At 44.7% G+C, this 23159-nt stretch overlaps 2 protein-coding genes across 4 annotated transcripts in view; both read right to left on the reverse strand.

Moving 5' to 3' along the window:
- Positions 1–93: 93 nt before the first annotated feature.
- Positions 94–5280, reverse strand: LOC121681563 (zinc finger protein 271-like). 2 transcript variants are annotated; one of them, XM_042061363.1, is made up of 3 exons: positions 5172–5280; positions 4199–4435; positions 94–1552 (listed from the first exon to the last, which is right to left on the reverse strand). In XM_042061363.1, the coding sequence occupies exons 1-3, from the start codon at positions 5221–5223 to the stop codon at positions 555–557; spliced, it is 1287 nt and encodes a 428-aa protein (XP_041917297.1). In that variant the 5' UTR covers positions 5224–5280; the 3' UTR covers positions 94–554. The 2 variants fall into 2 exon arrangements, with proteins under 2 accessions (XP_041917297.1, XP_041917298.1); XM_042061364.1 differs by lacking the exon at positions 5172–5280 and adding an exon at positions 4910–5001.
- Positions 5281–8916: 3636 nt separating this feature from the next.
- znf710b (zinc finger protein 710b) overlaps positions 8917–23159 on the reverse strand; it is a 34052-nt gene continuing 19809 nt past the window's right edge. For both annotated transcript variants that reach the window (XM_042061355.1, XM_042061354.1), the window contains exons 2-5: positions 19947–21680; positions 14989–15180; positions 14238–14409; positions 8917–10991 (exon numbers count right to left, since the gene is read on the reverse strand). In XM_042061355.1, coding sequence (XP_041917289.1) covers positions 10813–10991; positions 14238–14409; positions 14989–15180; positions 19947–21638 — 2235 coding nt within the window. In that variant the 5' untranslated portion in view covers positions 21639–21680 and the 3' untranslated portion in view covers positions 8917–10812. The remainder of the gene's footprint in view (positions 10992–14237; positions 14410–14988; positions 15181–19946; positions 21681–23159) is intronic.

A 23159-nucleotide genomic window follows, 5' to 3' on the forward strand; every position in this document is an offset into this window, starting at 1 on the left:
AAACACAATTGCCTACTGGGTAAAATCTCATGCAGGCTCAGCATAAGGTTGGAATATGCAAGTTTAATGTTAGACAAAAACAAGGCTTCCAAACTGACTTTCAAAGTGGACTCATTTTGTTGCTCTGTGAAGTGAGTCCTAAACTTTGTGTTTTGTTCATATGTTAACACCAGCCAACATAAAGGAAGTCCTTGTATCTAGAAAATTAAAGGGTTGTAAACATGATCAGAGTGCTGTGGTTTTAGAATGATTAACTTTCAGCCGTGTATTGCCCTCTGAATTAATATATGAGATCTAGCCTAGCTAAACTACCATCTCACTAATATTTACATGCTGGATAGGATAATGTTTAACCTGATAATTTGGTTTAATTGGGCGGGTACGTGAAACCATGTGTTTGTGCAGAACAACAGTGGTCTGAAAAGCATAAAGCAAACGATTCTCTGAGAAACGATCTGCCCAATCCCAATCTCTCCCCCCCCCCCATTCAAATGTCTCAATGTTCACATCTCTTTTAAAAACTCATGCTCCTTGATGTCAGTGGCCCCTGTGACCTAAGCTGATTTCTTCGACCTGGCCTTTGTCTTGGCACCCTTCTTCTCGTGAAGAAGCTGGTGGTTGAGTAGCGAGCCCAGCTTGTGCAAGTTCTTGCCGCAGATGCTGCAGACATACTGCCCTTGGTCATGCACTTCGCTCTCGTGGGCGTTCAGTGCCCGCGCCGAGTCAAACGACTCGCTGCACATACTACACTTGTGCAGCCGCACCGCCATGTGGACGACAATGTGCTTCTCCAGGAAGTGGAGCTCCCGGAAAATCTTCTTGCAGATATTGCATCGGTACGTCCCGTTCCGGTCGGGACCGCCGGCCTTCTGCGCAGGAACAGGCTTTCTGCTCTCCTCGATTACTTGTTGCAAGTATGAGGCCTGCTGTACAGGACTAGCTTGCAGGAAGGCCTTTCGGTTCAGTTTTGCCAGCTTGATTTTCTCCCTATTCCTGTATCCCGTCCCCTGCTTGCCTTTGCGGCTCTCCGTCTTCTGTGCTTTGACGATCTGTGGCTCAGGCAACTCGGGCAGCAGAAGCTGCGCTGGCGACGGCGTCTTGTGTTTCTTTTTGCTCTGCCGTTTAACACTTCTGGGTGGCGACTGACTGAAATGCTCCATGGGTGGCAACTGACTAAAATGCCCACTAGGTGGCGACGGAGTGCGCTGTGGACTCGGTGGCAACTGAGGTTTCCGTTGCTTACCCTGCTTCTTCCGAGGCATCATCATCTCAGAGCCCTTGTGGTGGACTCGGAAGTGGCCCTGCAGAGCCCTATCCGAGGCAAAGCGCAAGGGACAGCAGGGGCACTGGTGGGTCTTCTCTGGGTTGTGCATGGCCATGTGGGCGCTCTGAGCCGCCTGGGATGGGAAGGTCATGTTACAGATGTTGCAGTCAAGCGATGAATCTCTCGTGTGCATTTTCTGGTGCACTTTCAGGCCTGAGATGGACATGCACATCTTTCCACAGATGGGGCAGAACAACTTTTGCTGTGGCTGCCTTCGTCTCTTTTTAACTGGAGAGAAGACAAGAGAAACAACTGTTTGTAACAACAGACAAACAATGTATTAATGCATTTTTAATTCACAGGTTGCACTGAACACATAACAAAACGACTCAAATGAACACCAATCAGTTGTCTCCAGAGCCGGACAGTAACGGAGTACATTTACTTGAGTACAGTACTTGAGTACAATTTTGAGGGATCTGTACTTTACTCGAGTATCATTTTTGGGGAGTACTCATGACTTTACTCAAGTACATTTGAGAGGCAAATATTGTACTCCACTACATTTCTATCCATAACCGTGAGTACCCGTTACTTCTTCTAAAAAAAAAAGTAAAAAAGAAAAATCTCAGAAACCCTCAATTTGTTGTTTCCCTCTCAAACGTGATTGGATTGTGCAGGCACCACTGATTGGGACAGCCTTTCAGCAATCACCTTCAGCTTTACGCCCGTGGTCAGATTTAGGGGCCATTTATACGAGAACGATTGCGAAGGAAGACGACAAAATATTTTATCATAAGTGCCTTTCGTTTACACGGCGACCCCGCCATCAGGGCTTGAAGACGCAAAAATCTGAAGACTTCTTCCAGAGTGTAGAGTTTTGAAGACGACCCGGGTTGCGTCTCCGTCTAAACGGCTAAACCAAATTCCTTGATTACCTCTCTGGCTAAACTGTCAAATTAGAATGTCTGCGCGTGACGTACCGGGGTTCTATCACACCACCACCCAGCGGTCTGGAATGCATATCCAATCAAATATCACATACTCTTGCGTCTTCATATAAACAAAGATTTCCCCCTGAGAATGCTCGTCTAAACGCGAATAAAAAAATGAAGAACTGACGCCACTTCTGCGTCTTCTCTTTTCATCGTCACCGTATAAACGTAGCCTTAGATAAGAGATAAAACCATGGATGAAACAATGGATGAATACGCAGCAGGTCCATCCCGGTATTGCACCAAATTCTGTGACCTGTCGAATTTTGTGACTCTAGAGGGCGCTGTTGAGTCTATGAATGAGTCTATGATTGGAGTCTATGAATGTACTGAGCTGTACCAAAGTCCTTTTAGGCAAGTCCCTCCACTCGGCGGCCATATACCAACGTTTTATGGGCACTCATCGGGCACAGTCTTTGGGTCGAACTGCGCGTGCGCAAGGCTTCACGACACCAATCTTGCTCCAGCGGCGAGATCACAACACATGATTGGCACGATGTCTTCACAACACACCATATGATTGGCTCAATGTATTCACATGTCGACGTTTTGCCGAGGAAGGGGTGGGATATGTGTAGACAACGGCCATATTGGCGTGACAAACTAGCCCCATGCCTTTATATGGAGTATTTTTTGAGTGCTGTGTCTCCTCATTAGAAAGTCTCTGGCTGTACTGACACACTGATGAGGCAATTGTGTTATGTGTATAATTCTTCTAATAAACTTTGTACATTTTTGAAACATGGAACATTGACTGGGTGTGGGTGTATTATTCTAGTGTAGAGCTAAAGCCTACCCCTCACCACTCCTGTGAACAGATGGACTTCAGCAGGACAGGTCACATATTTTGATAGGCTACTGTCAAATTATGTCACTGTAACTGCAGAAAAAAATGCTGTGGAGGTCACTAACTGCCTCCTTAAGTTTGTATATCAGTTTGAGGTGCCAAAAAGTATATTAACAGACAATGACAAGGAGTTTGTCAATAATGTAAATAAAGTGTTTGCTGATGTCAATGACAATGTACAATATCAGTCCATTTCTGCAGAGTTATAGTGGGGTAACATAATTTGACAGTAGGCCTATCAACATATGTGACCTGTCCTGCTGAAGTCCACCTCTTCGCTGGAGTGGTGGGGTAGGCTTTAGCTCTACTCTATAGAGATATAGAGAGGAAGATACACAGGCAGGCCTGTGGAGTAATACACCCACACCATGTTCCATGTTTCAAAAATGTACAAAGTTTATAATAAGAATTATACACATAACAGAATTGCCTCATCAGTGTGTCAGTACAGCTCAGTACATTCATAGACTCCAACAAAACAGCACCCTCTAGAGTCACAAAATTCGACAGGTCACAGAATTTGGTGCAACACCGGGAATGTGCCAACCCGTGGCCCCACCTCGCCAGACTATTTCAATTTTCTTTCAAGTTAATGATAGTTTTCGCTTCAAGTGTTTCAATTACAAAATAGTATTTTGTATTTGAAATACATGTATTAGAAATACTGCCCATCCCTGGCAACATGGTAAAAAGATGAAAATGACTTGGTTTTACTTTCAATTCCTTTTACATTCTCCAAGGTATTAACATTAACATTTTTCATAACTCCATGTAGGACGTTTCTGTACATAAATGTAAGCACTGTGGCAGTAGTAATGCAATAATTAGAAAATGTAGGCTAACTCTTGATACTCAAGTACTTTTAAAAACCAGTACTTAAGTAAGTATAAGTATTTCAGTATAAGTATAAGTATACTTCAGTACTTTTACTTAAGTAGACATCTGACTGTTGTACTTTTACTTGTACTTGAGTAAAATTTAGCAAAGGGTATCTGTACTTTTACTCAAGTAATGAAGCTGTGTACTCTGTCCGCCTCTGGGTGTCTCTCAGTTACTTATTCCCCTGACTGTATGATTACTGTATTCACTCACCTGGTTGTCCAGCTGAATGCAACTCAGAATCAGCATGGTATTCTGCATGTGGAGCCCCAAACCCAAAGTCATGATCAACTACAAGGGTATCGCTGTCTGATTCCTCCTCAATGACGACCTCGGTCACGGTATTTGAAGCACCTGATTGTAAATTGTCCATAGAAAACACTTCGACGATCTTAAACTCAGTATCCTGTGCAGGATACACCTCACTGTGGTCTACCATCACCTCCAATTCTGAGGAAAAAACAAAGTCGACAGAAAGAAAACTGTTTTATAGATATATAACGTCACTGTAATGCATACAAATGTGAACATTAAAAAGAAAAGGTACCAATCAAACACCACTTTCTTGTCAAACTTCCTGGACTATTGTTAGGATAACGTTACATTGGAAGCAACTAGGACGCAGGCCGTCTGCATATTCCATACTATGTACGGCGTTTCCGTTTTGTCTCGAATTAACGCATAACATGGGCGTTTAGCAGCATTCTGCCTGTTTTCTTGTAATGTTCAGCTCTATATATCAGATAAATAGGACTGTTAAAAAAGCAGCGAGGACAGCTATCGTTAACGTTAGTCCACTTGCGAGGAATGGTGGCTAGCTGGCTAGTTAGCGAGCGAGTTTCAGTTAACTTTTTTCTCTTAAAATACTTCAAGACTTTGAGCGATCGAGTTATTGTTTTAGAGGGGTGTGTATATATTACAAACCTTTTTCAATTGTTACATAGTACCTGTCTGATTAGGAATGTTTCGTCAACTGTAACCGAGCATTTCACAAAGGAATGAGGAAAATGTTCAGGATGTGTTGCTAGCTAAAATGCCTGGCCACCGCCAAGACTGGGGCCATCTTGGTGCTTATTGGGCTATATACAGCCACGTTTCGTTGTAGAAAAATATGGAATACACGCACGTGTAAACAAATAGCAAGATGAAGTATTGCAAAATATATTTTTAATTAATTAGTACTTACCCATTTCAGCTCTGATTTTAATATCTAAAGTTTGTCCAGTTTCGCGCTGCATACGAAGGTCTTCCTCTCGGAAAATCACTGTTGTGAATGCTGACTGATTTTCGGTTCTATCGCCACCTTGAGGCAAGGAGTGTAGGAACAGAAATGTATTTGAAAGCGTAACATTTGAAAGTAAAATGCGTAATGCATCCTCCTCAAAACACTCAAGGTAATTAGAGAAGTATTAGTGCTTTAAGTATAGTCTGAGTAGTGTAGTCCTATTTTTACCTTCCTCTGCAGGTACCCAATATCACAGCCAACGTATACTGAAATTCTCTCTCTGATATCTCAGGGCCTGTGGTGAACAAGTCGTCACCCGAGTGCTATTCAGATAATAACTCTTGTATCCACTCCAAGATGAAAATGTGCTTACCATTTAATGTTATCTGGTATCAGCTCTCTGGAGTTTGTATTACCCCCACTGGCCGCGTGGTGGCAGTGCAGTAAGCAGCAATCTTTATTGGGTGGATTGAGCAGAATTTGCTTGGTTGCCCTATGGGTTGCCCACACTAGAGGGTGGTCAGAGAATGTCTAATAAGGGGAGAACTGCCACTCTCGGAAAACTTCCGGTTCTGTGGTTCCACATGAGGGCGCTCGTCCACGAGTGCAGAATGCATGGAGGTCTATGGAGCTGTACCCCTCAAAATCCACTTTTCTCGGGATATAATTTTTTTTCAAGTAATTTGAGTATTGTATTCGAAAGGGGAGGCAAAGAAAATACACTTGGTTGAGTATTATATTTTTTAAAGTCACTTAATTGTTCTAAAAAGCCTTTCAAATGTGTCAATGACATCATTCATTAGCACAATGCTAGCGTGTTATGTGCAACAACGACCCAACCTGTAAGAAATCAAAAGGACATAAGTACTCGTTCATTCAACTTTTGACCTATAACCCATGTTGAAGTTATACAAACTACAATCAAATCTGAGATTTGTCAACGACAATCAGGTGAATGAGACAAATTTAGCCGTCTAGCTCCATTGACTCCCATTCATTCTGCACTCATGGCGATCGCCCCCAGTGGAGTTGCGAGGCTCTCCGTAGACGGGCTCTGGGGTGGTATAGCCATTGGGTTGTTGTTATGTTGAATGTTTGCTGCCTGCAGTTAATTCACTGACCAAGGTCTATATGCTTAGATGCTGGATGTAGTAAGATGAGATAGACTTTTGTGAGTCGTGGAATGGAGTCGTTCATTATATATATATAACTATAATACAATATAACAACCTTCAGGAACCCATCATCTTTAATGAACGACTCCATTCCACGACTCACAAAAGTCTATAGTGGAGAGTGACATGAAGTGAGTGGGAGAGAGAGTCAGGGTGGGATCCGGAAAGGACCACGGGGCAGGAATCGAACTCGGGTCGCCGGCGTACGGTGCAGGTGGCCCAGCCAGTTGTGCCACAGCTGGGGCCTGTTTTATATATATATATATATATATGGGTGGTGGTAGTGTAGCGTAGCCTGGCGAGCCAGACCCACATTAAAATGTAGGGTCTGGACACTCACCGTCCGCAGTGCTCAGTCCGAGGGGCGGGATAATCAGTTGTCTTTCAAATTCCCTCTGCACGCAATAGGACAGCGGCAGCGCTATGAGTCTCATGCGTTTCCCACCAGCGGAGCTAGTTGGCTAGTTCAAACGTTTGCCAACTTAATAAAAGCTTAACTCGTGTCACACTGTTCGCCAGCAGCAACATCCATCTGATTTGTTTTCAAGTAGCAGGGAATTCAAGCCAAACCGTTGCAACTCTGCCATCAATCATTATGTTAAGCCCACCTAACGACTCTATACACGATTTCATTGGCCTGAATAAGTTTCGATTTCTGGAGCTCACAAGCCAACGGAGAGTTGCTAGACTAGCCCTGGCAGCAAATTAATTTGCCGCTAGGGGCGCGTCTAGATTTCTAGGCTAAGTGTAGTGCAGTAGCCTGAAAAGTTGTGGGTTCAATTCCCAGCTTCCGCCATTGTGCCCTTGAGCAAGGCCCTTAACCCCAAGTTGCTCCAGGGACAGTTTGATCCCTTGCAATGTAGTTGACATATGGAAGTCACTTTGGCTAAATTAATAAATGTAAATATATATTCTCTGGGCTTTATTTGCACCCACAACCCTGTTTAAGTAAAAGACACTAGAAGACCACAAGGCCTTTACGTTTAGAAAATATTGGATTGTAACTGTGTGCAGTAGGGACTCAAGCCGCTTTGTCATGTAACCTGTGACTTCAGTGGGAGTAATGAGAGTGATTCAGTGATCTGAGTATTGCAGTAACTTTGTGTTGGTGACCGTTTTGAATTGAGTCAGCTGCACTCCACACGTGCATCTTCCCCTTCCATCGTGCCCCTCTTCCACCATCTTACCCAGCTCTTCAGAGAGCACCTCCTCTCCTAGCCCTACCAATAACTGGACATGCTAGTCCTTCTAGAAATGTCACTCAATTCAATGCGAGTAGTACGTATTGCTGCACTAACATGTCTAACTTGTCGTACTCTATACCTTGATTGCTCCCTTTTTGTAAGCCACTTTGGATAAAAGCTGTTGGGCTTTTCTGCAATCCCCAATGGCCTCGCAGTGTCCGTGCAACAGCCTCTGAGTGGTGCATGGACATACGTTTCCTTGACTGCCCACACCTGAGACCCACCTGTGTGTGGAAAAAGCCATGCAGAGGGCTGTACTATCAAGCGAGGTAACTGGCTCACCCAGGTAACTTTGGGAATTAACCGCTGATCTCTAAAAGAACACTGCACTAAACAGTTATTGTTTCTAAAGGGCAGTCGTGGCCTACCGGTTAGTGCTTCGGACTTGTAACCGGAGGGTTGCCGGTTCGAACCCCGACCAGTAGGCACGACTGGAGTGCCCTTGAGCAAGGCACCTAACCCCTCACTGCTCCCTGAGCGCCGCTGTTGTTGCAGACAGCTCACTGTGCCGGGATGTGTGTGCTGAGTGTGTTTCACTAATTCACGGATTGGGATAAATGCAGAGACCAAATTTTCCTCACGGGATCTAAAGAGTATATATACTTATACGTGTTGTTTGGAGATCAGCGATTACTCCAAGTTACCTGGGTAAGACAGTAACCTTGCTTTGTTGTACACCCCTCAGTTTTCCTTCAGGATTGTATTCGCACTATAGCTTGCACTTTACTTTCAGTATTTCTCCCCAGAATTTTAAACTAAATATTTATTTATTGCAATAAAACATAGTTTTGGTCAATTCTTGGTCTACACGTTGTTGCGGCCCCCAAGCCGAGTTGTAAAATGTGTAATATGGCCTTTAAATCAGTTCACCTCACACCCTGGAACCCTGGACACTCATGATTCATGTTAGGACCATGTCCAGATCAAATGTTTTTTATGAAGAAGTTGAACCTTTCGACTCTTTACTCCTAAATGGTTTTGATTCCTGCCTAACCGGTCTTTTGAAGAACCCAATACTGCAAGTTGTGAAAACAGATATCTGCAGGACTGTAGCCATTAACAGAATGTTTGACAAAGATTAAAAACAATCAAAATAAATACCGGTAAGCAATCTTTAACCGTTAATGAAGTTCCTAAGTTCTTTAGTGGTGCTCAGAATGGTCCCTTGAGCAGTTAACTTATGCCCAGTGTCCTGGCTGCTGGGTTTTCTCTTGTCACCACACACATACAGTACATACAGTACACACACACACACCAATTCAATAAACATAAAACACCACTAGAATGTCTGAACTAGAGAATCTTTATTAAATAACCAGGTGTGAATTTTCAAAGTCGGTTGCACTACTCAGAACCAAAAGAGAAGACAAGCCATCCATCCATTTTGTGAGTTTGAATAACGACTGATGTATCTCCCAAAGAGCAAAGCTGCACAGACTGCCCTGCCTCCCTCTCCCTCTACTGTCCAACTCTCCATCTTTTGCAATAACACAAACATACACACCTCTCCTACCACCCAAAGACAGGACAGAATTGCCTGGCAACCAGCATGAAAAAAAAGCTTCATTAACTATCTACAGAGCAGGCAGATGCCAGCTGGGAGCAGAAAGTAGTGATGAAATGATGAGCTCTTACACAAAAGGGTCAAAGGTAAAGTTTGTCTCTCAGGAGAGAACAGAGAGGGCGGGTGAATTCAATTCAGTCCATTAGCCGCTAATTCTAGTGCTAGTCTATACTGGAAGCTGTAACAGAAACAAAACAAAAAAAAATCTCTTTTTTTCCCCTCATAAACAAAATGAAGTCCAGGACTAGGTTTAAGGCTTCACCAGAAAACCAGCCAAAAGGAAGGTTAGTGGCTAAATACTTGAATTGAGACATCTTCCCCTTTTCTTTAAGTGTGTTTCCATCAAAAAGTGCAAAATAAATAGCATTCAGTAACAAGGAACTGTAATCTCTTCTAACTGGACTCTGATTTGAGATTGCAGTCTCTCGGGTGACCAAAAACCGAACATCAACAGGTTTCATCAGAACTTTTGAACTTTCTAGAACAACTTCAGCAATCGAACAAAGCAGATACCAGAGAGGGAATGGAGAAGGATCACAAGTTCTTGCCAACAATGAAAGTTAGTCCATGAAGAGCTAAATGACTACACTGAGAACTAATGTTAAGTACACAGTTTTTTTTTTTTTTATAAACCAAGATATCTCACAGTACTAAACCAGTAGGCTTTAGACCCGACAACGCAAGGTCCCAGGGCACGGGTTAGGTGTAGTTGCTTGTTTTGGGTTGTTGTCATGGGTATTTGGGGGCGATGGGTTACTGATCGGGGTAAGGTGTTGTATGTTCTGGCTTACAGCAAGAGCTTTGGTAAAGGGGGGTAAACGGCAAACACATCCTTCACACACATACACACACCATCCTTCACACACACACACACACACACACACACACACACACACACACACACACAATATCACACACACACCATTCTTCACACATACACACAAACAGTTGTTCACTTCATACTTCGCATTTACACCATTTTTCACATGCATTCTCACCAAAGTAACATGACGGGTGGATTATGGCAGATGGAAAACAGTCCTTTAAATATTTGACTTCTAATATGACCACAATGCAAATGCATGTTCTTTTTTTCTTTTAGATGTTGCAGGAACATCAAACTAGGACAGGACTTCCTGTGTGTGTAACTGCAGTTTGAAACAGTCTCAGCGCTGTTCACCTTCAGAGGGTCCATCATTGCTTGAGCAGGAAACAGGAAGTCATGTGGGTGAAGGTGTTTCTCCAGACTCATAGTCCCTCAGCAGAAACAGAGCCACAATGGCAGCGCATTGAGGAAACAAAGCAAAGATGGCTGCCCTCCACAGCCTCCACTATAATTCCCTGGGGTTGAGTTCTGGCTTACACAGGGTCAGTAAGCGCCAATGCTGGCGGCAGGTTCATGTGTTCATCCACATGTTTATGTGTGTGTGTGTGTGTTTGTGTGTGTTTGTGTGTGTGTGTGTGTGTGTGTGTGCGCATGTGTGTGTGTGTGTGTGTGTGTGTGTGTGTGTGTGAGAGTGCTGCGTAGTAAAGGTCAAGAACGCGGGGGGTGGGTGGGGGTGTGTGGATGGGGCAGGGGCAGAGTTGTGTGGGTAGGGTGGGGGGCAGTTCTTCTGCTCTCAGGCTGAGTTGAAGTTCCCCACGTCTTTGCCGAAGTTGTAGTAGTCCAGCTCCTGGATGGCCACCTCCGACAGCTTGGTGAGGTTGGGTGCGTCGCTGTTCTCCATGTTCTCGGGAGGAGCAAAGTCAAAGTTCTCCTCCTCATAGTCCTCCTGGGGCTCCAGCTCTGGTGGGGCATCTGAGTAAACAAAAATAAACAAACAAACAAACAGTAAACCCTCTACAAAAACACAAACATGCGGCCCGGCCGTAGCACGATTAGCCGGGGCACCTGCACCGTAGGCCGGCGACTCTGGTTTGATTCCCGCCTATTGGTCCTTTCCGGATCCCACTCGACTCTCTCTCCCACTCGCTTCCTGTCATTCTCCACTATCCTATCTGATTAAAGGCATAAAAAGCCCAAAAAAACTGAAAATATATACTTGGAAAAAAAAAAACACAAACATGAAGTGTAAAAATGTCACGTCACATATAACGTAAGATCTAATGTCTCAGATAAGGATATCAGACTTCAGAGCCGGTCTGGGTATAATAAATAAATAATAAAAAAAATCCACACACTGATAAACTCCAAGCTGAAATGCATGTCCTAGTGAAACCTAGTGTCCTTAATTCGCCCTGACATTTGATAGTGTGATAATTTAGTGTCTGGGAGGTAGCTATACTGATTTTGACCTTCGCTTGTGTGGGACTGGACAACTGTCCACATGTATTTATGCTTGAATGCAGATGTGTGTGTGTGTGGTATGTGTTATCAGATGTGATGTGAATCTATGGAAATGTTTGTCTGAGTAAGTGCCACAGCATGCTTGGCCTGAATTGAAAGTGAGAAACCTTAATGAGGGATCCTTGCCGTTTTTGACCTTCATGTCTGAATGTGTTTGTGTGTGTGCATGTGTGTGTGCGAGCGCGCGCACCAGCATCTGCATGTGAGCTGGCTCACTACATCCATCTGGGGAGATGCCCATGCAGCCTTTGATATTCATGTCTTTGTGTGTGTATGTGTGTGTGTGTGTGAGCTGGCTCTCTGTCCATCTGGAGAGATATCCATAAAGAGCATACTGTGTGTGTGTGTGTGTGTGTGTGTGTGTGTGTGTGTGCCTCAGTCAGAGCATGCGTGTTCTAGTGTCTACATATGTATGCAGTTGCATGGAGACTCGCTCTGTTCATCTGCAGCAAGGGCAATGCAGTCTTTGATATTAGTGTGTGTGCGTGTGAGAGAGAGCGAGAGAGAGAGAGAGAGAGAAAACAAAGAGAGAGAATCAGAGTGTGTGAATGGATGTGTGTTAGGTAACTGAGGAACTGATACGGTCATGATACTTTGCCCACGATAACAATAACATCACCATGCAACATTCTGCAACTCTCAATACATTCTAAAAGATTAATCTACGACGCATCACAATATCTGTGTAAATGAAGAACAAAAAGGCAAAATGCAAGAATTTTGGATTTATTCAATGTATTTCACACCTGAATTGAAACTGTGTAAAATGCATAGTTTCAGTTTTAACGATAGTGTCCCACCCCCTAGTATGTGTGTATGTATGTTTTGTACGTTCACATGTATGTATGTATGTACCGTGAAACTTCAGATATAAGCCAAATCCCAAATAAATGCCTGTCTCTTTTACAAGCATGATGTGGCTACAGGCTTGGATAAATAAAGGCCAGTCTGTTTTTTTCAGTCTCGGTATTTAATCTCCTAAAACCTGTATAAGCCAGTTCTAGGGTGCAGATTGTGCATGCTAAAGTTCTGATTAGATGGCATTAATAAAGACTGCAGTGGTGAAAACAGTGAAACTTTTTTTCGATATGGATTAGGCCTATCCTATGTACCTACATCGTTCATTTCATCCCATTTTGTTTCAAATTGGTGCATTAGACAAAATATTTTCTCTTGTCATGACAAGAATAGGCCAACGGTAAGCCTATACTTGTTTTGATTATGCTGGCAACAAAACCAAAAGGTTCACAAACTTTTGAATCACATACTTGCCCACACACACACACACACACACACACACACACACACACACACACACACACACACTTGCCCAATTCTTTCTTCCGATTTGTATTATTTTGATGTGTTTCGGGCATCGAGTTCCTAGGCTCGATGGATATTAACTTGTATTATTCCGCTGCTTGGTTGAATTTCCCATTGTCCTGCGTAATTTAGAATGTGATGTTATTTGCACACCTATGAAGTAGATCCAATTTGTTGGCCGTATCACACTTGTATATTAATTCGGCAAACTCGTTAAGTTTAAATGAACTGTCACGTTGCATCCAAGCTGTAAAATACAGATGTTCAGAGCATATTAACATTGTAGCATATGACAGACGTGGATTTTAGCTAGTTGGATGACATGTAGGCTAAGTAAAAGCGATGTTTCAAAGTAGTAGCGATGTTTCAAAGCTAAGGTTTATCAGAATCCTGAGATATACCTGCGTGACAACGGGAGAGATGGAACTAACGACTGGCCTTTGGCCATAGCAACCATCCATTTAGAACTAGTAACGGCACTTTGTGCTGCAAGTTGAGAAATTTGTTGACATGTGGCGGAAAGAAGTAGTTCTACAAACAATACAGTTTAAAACGTTTTTCAGATTACAGATTAAACGTTTCCGATTACGTTTAAAACGTTTCAGATTACAGATTAAAACGTTTCCATTATAACAGGGATAATGGACTTCACGCTGTTCGACTAGAGTAGACAAAGTTAATACACTTTTCTAGATGGAACTTGGTGTCGGGCCGTTTTACCACCTAGAACACGTATTAACTTTGTCTACTCGAACAGCGTGTCGTCCATTAACCCTTACTTGTTCATCACATCATTTCGCTTGGCGCAGCTCCCAATAATCTAAGAGAAAATATAGTATGTCTTACATAAACTGATTTGTTAAACACATTCTAATTATAAATAAAACGGAATTTAATGTGGTAACCTCCTACAGTCATGCTTTCCGTCTACCAGTATGCTATTTGGATCGTTATCTCTATTATCTCTAACACTCAATGAACAACATCTCAACACTACTGTAAATCAATGATTGTTGATTGAAGCCTATCATCGGATAGCCTTGTAATATGGGTAGGCATTCAGCATGTTTGAAATAATTAATTTGATAATATTTCCCATCTTTGCAACGGAAAAGTTTTGTGTGAAAGGAATTAAAGGCCCGTCTTATACAGACGTCCGTCTCAAATACAAGCCGGTGCAGTTTGGCGATTTTGAAAAATAAATGCCCAGACTATTATTTGAAGTTTTACGGTATATATGTATGTGTGCAACAGGGATTTATTTGACAGCTGGTAGATGTTCAGATAAAAAGTTAATTTCCACCCCTAGTATGTATGTATGTATGTATGTATGTGTGTGTGTGGGTATGTGTGTGTGTGTGTGGGTTGGCTCACCGTGGCCATCTGGAGAAACGTCCATGCCATGTTTGACCTTCATGTGGCGGCTGAGGTTGCCCTTGAGGTTGAACTTGCTGGAGCAGTAAGGGCACTTGAAGGGCTTACTGCCCGCGTGCAGATGCATGTGGCCCAGCAGGTTGTACATTCGGTTGAAGGACTTCCCACACACCTGCAGAAGCACAGCCCAGTGTTACTGAGTATGTGTGACTCTGTGAGTGTGAATGAACATGTATGTGTGTGTGACTGTGTGAGTGTGAATGAACGTGTGTGTGTGTGTGTGTGTGTGTGATTGTGTGAGTGTGAGTGAACGTGTGCGTGACTGTGTGAGTGTGAGTGAACGTGTGCGTGTGTGTGATTGATCAGTTGGCTGGAAAAACACTTGTTGTACGTGCAAGCAAGTATGTGTGTCAGCGTAAAACTGAATTTCCATGACATACTATATAATGTAGGGTACAGTATACCAACCAAAGATTTCATAACAGTTGCGTAGGGCTAACTACAACTACTCAAGCAAGCAGTAAAGCTAATTACCAGATGTACACCAATTCTGAGTGGAAATATATTTGTGTTAATATATTTGCCAAGTACATTTTAAAACTGCTATACCCTGATATTCCACGACTTTGTCCCCAAAATTATCAAATTCCCTGACTTTCCATGTCTGGAATAGACTTTCCAAAATTCATGATATACCAGAAATTCCATGACCCGTGGGAACCTGTGTGTGTGTGTGTGTGTGTAGCCTTGCCTTGCACTTGAAGGGTTTGACGGGCAGATGCACGATCATGTGGGTCTTGAGGGTCTGCTTCTGGACGAAGGACTTGAAGCAGACGTGGCACTGGAAGGGCCGGACGCTGCCGTGGATCAGCATGTGGCGCTTCAGGTTGGCTGACAGCGTAAACTCACGGGCGCACACGTCGCATTTAAAGCCCTTACGGCCCTGGAGGAAGGGAAGGAGAGGAAGATGGAGGGAGGGAGGGAGAGAGAGAGAGAGAGAGAGAGAGGGAGAGAGAGAGGGAGGGAGGGAGAGAGGGAGGGAGAGAGAGAGAGAGATAGATGAATATACAGAGATGATTCAATCAGCGAAATGTGGTTTATGTGGCTCAGGGGGTGGAGCTACGTAGGTGCTTGCACATTCAACATCTAGGATGTGGTATGCGGGGAGCAAACATACGAACAACAACATGTATCAGTACTGTACCTGCTTTCGGATTAAAGGTCCTGGCTGCTGAATGAATAAAAGTAGGCCGTAAATATACATTCATATAGAAGTGACAAAATGATTTCTAGTGGCATCATTTTACTAGAGTTTCTATCTAGGCACTGATGCTAAAGGTGACTATGACAGGGCTTAAAATTCATTTTTCAAAATGGGGGGGAATTCCCCCCTTAGGTTATTCATGTAGGGGGGATTTACACAATTTGGGGGGGAGGGGGGGTCGATTCTGATACCAAGTCAAGAATTGCGATTTCAATACTTCGATACTTTTAAAAAAAAAGTGTTTGATTTCGGGGCCCCCACCACCCTGACGTCATCAGTAATATATACTGTAGTGGGATCATTCACAACAGTGGACATCCTAGATTCTGCTTGACTCTCTCCACACACACAAACACACACTGAAAATGATAGCTTATGTGATATGTTTCTATCATATATTTTTGAATTCATATAGAGTGTATTTATTTAATAATGCATTTTTTAAAGTATAGCATTTTACTAGTAATTACTACTAGCTAAACATATTTAGTAATTTGAATGCCTCATATTGACGTTTAACCTATAACACTTAGGCATATCTTTAATGTGGTGTGTAGGTCCAATTGAGTGCACATTGGTGATGAGTAGGTGTAATTGAGTGCCTGTCACTTTAAGAAAATACCTGAGAGTAATTCTATGGAGTAATTAGCCCCCCTTCAACCTGACGGTTTTAGGCTGTAGTCGCTAGTGAATAAAAGTTGTGCATAGTGCGGTATGTGTATGCAAATCATTATGTTTTCTATGTCATTAGATACAATAAATGTTGACATGTCGAAGACAATCTTTCTGGGATCAAGTGTTGACGTGACCTGAGCTAGCAGGATAGTTACCAAGGAGCTCTTTCCAGATGTAAAAGTTTGCCATGGTAGCGTAGCCTATTTGCGTAAGCGCAAAGTGGTTCTCTCTCTCTCTCTCTCCGTGTGTGTGTGCGTGCGTCTGCATGAGGCTATGTTCAATTCAACTCGGTAGTTGATCAGCCCGGTCAATAGCACCGCATTCACGCCACTTAATGATTAGGCTATATTAACGTCATCAGACAGGCTGTAAAAGTGTATGCGGGAATTTCTCGCATTATGATGGCTAGAGTTGCGGGACTTGAACAAATTATGCGCAATACCCGCAATCCCGCAGTGAAATTTAAGCCCTGCTATGACCAATGATGACAGAAGCCTCCTGTAAAGTAAAGAGATTTTACATCCCAGAAGGACCATGTAGCTCATGTCATGTATCTTTGTATTAGAGGGTCAGGGTTAGGGCACCATTTCATGGCATTAATTCACCTCCCAGGGACACAGATTGTAATGCAATATATAATAAATGTAGCTGTATTTAAGTCATTCAGAATTTAAAATGCTGTAGAGTGGTGTACAGACTCTGGGAGTAGGCTATGTGGCATAAAGGAGGTGTACAGTGTGCAGTGCTCACACACACACACACACACACCCAAAGACACACAGACAGACAGACAGACAGATCGACAGAGGTTGATGGGTAGAGGGAAGTGGGTGAAGATACAGCAATCTAAAACACACTGATGACACAGAGTATATTTGGGTGTGTCTGAGTGACAATGGCAGCTGGACCACAGAGAAGAGTACGCTTGCACACACAGATACTGTGCTTGCATGTTAAGGATCATTAAGGTCATTGTGTGTGCACAGTGAAATAGCCCCTGTATAGCACTTAATCTCATGATAAGTTTAAAATCACCTCTCTGTCTCCCTCACAGATGCACAAACTTAGTTTCCACTGAGACCAACACCATTATAGCAATGTGTGCTTTATTATGCAGTTCTCCAACTTAACCACCAGGGGGAGCAAATGCCCCTCTATCTCTCAGACAATAACCTGTGTCACACTGACTCCAATCAATTTCACTACTAACTATCCACAATATACACAAATAAACCTAATCAGGGGACACTACCCATAATGCCCAAGCCTAACAGCATCACCTAGTCTAAACACACGCTTGGTTATCACACTGGACACTGAATGAGCAAAGCAAACCCAAACGACAGTGGGAATGAGAGCAAGACAAAAGGCCTGTGAATGTGTGATTGACATTGCTTACACCTTCACACAGTTAGAGCTTTGGGTGCTGTGTTTGTAAACAATAAAGCCTGTAGATGTTTATGACTGTGCCTTGATTTGTAACAGCATAGATATGCTGTTTGTGTGTGTGTGTGTGTGTGTGTGTGTTTGATGGACCACTGTTTACAGATGAGTATTTCACCTGTTGAGGTGCGTGTGAATGTCTACACAACACAAAGGCTAGGCACACCCGTGTCAGGTTAGTACCCACCATAAGAAAACCCTAAAATGTGTGTTGGATATGATGAAGATGTAACTACAAAAATACTATGCAAGTAACAACGTGGATATATGGAAAATTATATAAACTAGTCATGAAACAAAATCAAACTGGTATCTTACTGAAGAATCCTAATAACCGTCAAACACTTAAAAGTAACTAACAAAAGGTGAAAATGAATGCTACTGAATCTTTATCCACAACGGATGTCCAGCGTTTCATCTGATCAGATACATAAAGTTTGGGTTTGTGTGTGTGTGTGTGTGTGTGTGTGTCTAGCTGACACCTCAGTGTAAGTCTTGTGTGTGAAGTGATTTGCCAACATTCATTGTTGTAAGGGGAAAGTTTGATGTTATCATTCCTGTTGGTTTATCACTAACCTACTTACACAAGGACCTGACATCACACACAGAATACAAGTCATCTATCTATATTGTGGTGATTGAACTAGAACTACTTATGGAACTATGGAACTAGAACTACTTATGGAGATACAGATACACCAACTAATCAACAACTGACCAATCACATCTCCTTCTGCAATTGCATATGCAATTTCAGATTTATTAATCAGCATCCATCTTTGCCAGATGCAACATTTTTAGTGTAGCTACTTGCACACTCTAATATGCCTCAATTACATTCCCAAACAAATTGTTTGCATACACACACTTGGATTTTTAAATAATATTGTTTTTTCCCTGCATTATCTGTGTTCTCTGTACTTTGTCAGTCTATCGTATCTACACTGTCTGTCTACTGTATGATCAACCGTACATATTGTACTCATAATCTGTACAGTATATTATCCTAGACTTAGAGCCACCAATGTTCGCAGTCAAATTCCTTTTGTGTCCATATATTTGGTCAACAAAGCTGATTCTGATTGACAGCTGAAATGCTAGCATGAGACGGTCCTGAGGTGACCTTGACAATGAGTGAATGTCATTAAAAGTGGGTCACAATTCCAAATTTGAAAATCAAGAGCATGGTCTATAAAACAATAACATTTCTTTACCTTGAAGACCAAGCAAGTACTATTACAGTGAGTGCCTGCAGCACTGGGCTGTGAAGTTACTTAAACATCTGATCATGCCCCGTCTGAGGTCTGAAGTAAATGTATAAATGACTATGTGGGCAGGACAAATAGGTTTTGAGTTGGGAAGCTAATTTAAGGTCCAAAGCTTCACAAAAATATATTTTTTTTTTTGACAGGTGATTCTTCATTCTGCCGTAGTAGTAATACCCCAGCCCATATCTAGGCCTAGCACAGAGGAAACACAAATGTGAATATTTAAACTGATTTTCTCTTCTTGCCAACCAGTCTGTCTCCATCTCACTAGGCACTCATTAGATAACTAGAGGGGCACTTGGAGAGTGCAGACCTTTGCCAAAGCCAAGTGGCGTAGTAAGTACATTCGTCAAGCCGTGCTGTGAGTCAGGAACACTCCAAAATTTAATTTGTTTAGTCCTTGGCCCATGCTACAGCTGCATCATGTTTCAGAAAAAACACACTGAACACGTAAGCTCCTTGGGAGAGGTGATTAAATGTGTGGACAGGTAGCTGGGTGGACCTAACAAACCGACAGTAAAGAGACCTAAGGAGATGGTCTGGGCAAGTCTCTAGTGTTAATAGGGCTGATTGTGGTGGCGTTGGTAATCAGGCCACAGATACTAAGAATGAATTTGTTTTTCTGTGTCTACATTCTGCATTGGTTTGTTGAAGTCTAGAACAAGAGGATAACCCCTGCTCGAGTGTAAATGTATGCACCTGTACAATGTGTGCTTGTGTGAGTCTATATGCAATCTGTGTGTGAGTGTGAGTGTGTGTGTGTGTGTGTGTGTGGACTAGTCAGCCTCTTCACCTTAACCCTGGGCATATTGGGCATGTTCCCCTTGTGTGTAAATGCATGCCCCTGTATGATGTGTGTTGGTGTAAGTGTGTATACAATCTGTGTGTGTGTGTGTGTGTGTGTGTGTGTGTGTGTGTGTGGACTAGTCAGCCTCTTCACCTTAACCCTGGGCATATTGGGCATGTTCCCCTTGTGTGTAAATGCATTCCACTGTATGATGTGTGTTGGTGTGAGTCTGTATGCAATATGTGTGTGTGTGGACTAGTGAGCCCCCTCACCTTGACCCTGGGCGTGCTGGGCGTGCTCCCCTTGTGTGTGAAGGCATGCTGGCGCAGCAGGTAGAGCTGCTGGAACTGCAGGCCGCACTGCGAGCAGGCGTAGGAGCGGCCCGGCTGGTGCTTGAGCATGTGGCTCTGCAGCTGGCTGCGGTAGGGGAACGACTTGTGGCACTGGCCGCACTGGAAGGCGTGCGGCCCCTGGTGGCTGGCCTGGTGGCGCTTCAGGTGGGCGTAGGTGGGGAACTCCATGCCGCACTGCGAGCACACGTGGCAGCGTCCGCGCTCGTGCTTGGCCTCGTGCGCGCGCAGCTCGCTGGGGTAGGCGAAGCCGCGGCGGCAGAAGCGGCAGCTGTACGGCTTGACGTCGCTGTGCTGGAGCATGTGGCGCTTCAGGTGGCTGGTCTGCGTGAAGGCCTTCTTGCAGACGGTGCACTTGTGCGGCCGCGTGCCCTGGTGCGTGAGCAGGTGCGTCTGCAGGTGGCTGGGCTGCTTGAAGAGCTTGCCGCAGTGCGGGCAGGCGTGCGGCTTGATGCCGTTGTGGCCCAGGATGTGCGTCACCAGGTTGTACTTGGAGGTGTACGACTTGTCGCACATGCGGCACTTCCAGCGGCGCAGGCCCTCGCCCACGTCCACGCAGTACGACTCGTTGATCTGGATGTTGATGTCCAGGCGGTCGATGCGCCGGCCCGAGTGATGGTGGTGGTGATGGTGGTGGTGGTGATGGTGGGCGGCCGTTCCGCTACTCCCTCCTCCCGATCCACCGCCGCCTCCTCCTCCTCCTCCACCCTCGCCCGGGTCGTTCCAGAACATTCCTTGACTGTTCTCCTCAAACTCTCCGCCGGGGCCGCCCATCTCGCTGGACTCGTAGCCCACCTCGCCGTGCTGGAAGTAGCCGCTTATTTCCTCGTCTCCCCCTGCGCCGCCGCCGCGGTTCCTCCCGTTCTCCTCTCCTCCTCGGTCGTCGCTGTTGTCCCCGGCGCTTCCCCCGGCTCCCGCCGCTCCTCCCACGCCTCTCTTCCCCGGCGGCGGTCCGTGCCGGTCACGGGAAGACGTGTGTGGCTGGGGGTGAGGGTGTGGGTGCGGCGGCGCGTGCGGGTGCGGGTGATGCCCGTGCGGGTGAGCGTGAGGGTGCGGGTCGCCCTGCGGCGTGGGGGTGTGGGAGCTCTTGGCCTCGCGCAGGCAGTCGGGGCACCCGGCGTGCGGTGGGGGAGGCGGCGGCGGGTCTTTGTGTGCCAGCCGGTACCCTCCGGCCGGGTCGCCCATGGGCATGCCGCTCATCATGTGCCCGCAAGAAGGCAGCCCAGATCCTGCAGATGACCCTTCACCTTTGACCCCTGCCCCTGATACAGAGGGATCGGGATGGCCCGTCGGGGGCTTGGGGCCATCGTGGGGGGGTCCGTGCCACCTGCGGTCTCCGCAGTCGGGGTGGGGGGGCATGTGTCCGTCCTCAACGAGACCATTCTGGCCCAAGTAGTCTCCGTTGGCCCCGATGAGCTGGTCGGCGTACTCGTAGTCCATCCTCTCGGAGGGGGGAGCGGGGGACTCTTTGGGGTCGCCCGTGTAAAAGCCGTTGGGGGCGATGGTGGCTCCGAAAACCTCGTTCTGTGAGATGAGGCCCAGCACGGCCGCCTGTGCCAGCGACAGCACCACCACTGGCTCCGTCTGAGTGCCCACCTCCGCGCGCCCACGCATGACCTCAGACGGGCATTGGACTGCCCGCTGTGTCTTCTCCTCCTGCAGGGGGGGGGGGGAAGGGAAAAACACACGTTAGCGAGAAAAACACAAACTCTTAACGCTCTCACACGAGAGACACACACACAAACACAAACGCCTCAGGTTGGTAAGAGATGCACACACACACACTCAGAAAATTACACAAGAGAAACTCAAGATACACGTGGGCCTCAAGACAGTAAGAGAGACAGATGGAGTGAGAGAGAGAGAAACAGTAAAAGAGACAGAGTGGGTGTATGAAAGAAAAGACGTAAGTCTGGGAAGAGATAGATAACCTTTTCACGGCAAAAGGATTAACAGGTAATTACAACTTCCATATTTCCAATAGTAGTGTGAACCGTTTTAGGCAACCTTTACACCAAACTACTGGCTGGCAATCATGGCACCACTCCAGGAAAGTGCATTGGTTAATGTTTCATTATCACCTAGGTGTCAAAAAAGGTTAGGAAGGAGTGAGGAAGTATGTGTGTTTGTGCATGTATGCATTATCCATATGAAGAATGCGTGTTTGTGCATGTATGCATTATCCATACGAAGAGTGTGTGTTTGTGCATGTATGCATTATCCATATGAAAGAGAGAGAGGGGAGGGTGGTCAATTCTGAGTTCACAGGGCATGTAGGAGATTTGATCAGCTACTCTGGTAGTGACAGAAGTGAGAAGTCACTGGTATCTGCGTTTGGACAAAGGCACGTTGTGTGTGTGTGTGTGTGTGTGTGTGTGTATGTCTGTGTGTGTCTGTGTGTGTTTGAGAAGCGGGTAGGATTTCTGGAGCTAAATATCTCCAGTCAGCGATTGCTGGACTTGATGAAATTCAGCCTACCAAGCATTTTGGAGTCAATATCTGATGTTCACACACACACACACACATATACATACACATACTTAAGAATCAGACTAACTATATTCCATAAGGACACACCATCATCCAAGCACTGACCTAAATCATCAAAATCAATGACACAGCTTGGGAGCTGGAAGGAATCAGCTGTATCAACAGAATTAATGATGCTAATTACTAGAAAAGCTCACAGCAACAGATTTCCATTCCAATGAAGGTATGGTGTCATATCTAGACAGGTTTCACACTTCCACTGGGGAAGGGTTAGGATTAAGGACATACACAGACAAGGACAGATTATGATATGCCCCTAGATAGAGGCTAGGGGGTTCTACTACTTAAACTACACAGAAATTAGCATAACAATTAAGATTAATTAAACACATATATGCTTGAGCAATGGCAGAAATTAACCAAAACATTTGGACAGCTGCCATGCCCAAGTCCCTAATTGTAGAGTTAAGGAGTGTGAATGTGCCAACCACTGGCTTCTTGGCACAGCTTACTGCAGCTATACCTATGGCCACAACACCTATGATGGTAAAGAGTACTATGGTAGAGCTCAGTATTCCCTTTGTTGAGAAAAAAGTTTAGCGTTCGGTTTGGTTTGGTTTGACGAGTTTGGTGATAAGAGAGACC

This window comes from Alosa sapidissima, chromosome 14 (genome assembly GCF_018492685.1).
Source record: "Alosa sapidissima isolate fAloSap1 chromosome 14, fAloSap1.pri, whole genome shotgun sequence".
Taxonomy (NCBI): Eukaryota; Metazoa; Chordata; class Actinopteri; order Clupeiformes; family Clupeidae; genus Alosa; species Alosa sapidissima.

Bases quoted from the DNA above. Each gene is read 5' to 3' on its own strand.
- LOC121681563 (XM_042061363.1), bottom strand. From the start codon at position 5,223: ATGCAGCGCGAAACTGGACAAACTTTAGATATTAAAATCAGAGCTGAA. The intron at 4,436-5,171 runs GTAAGTACTAAT...TTTTTTCCTCAG, and splicing joins TAAAATCAGAGCTGAAATGG to AATTGGAGGTGATGGTAGAC. The intron at 1,553-4,198 runs GTGAGTGAATAC...TCTTCTCTCCAG, and splicing joins GCATTCAGCTGGACAACCAG to TTAAAAAGAGACGAAGGCAG.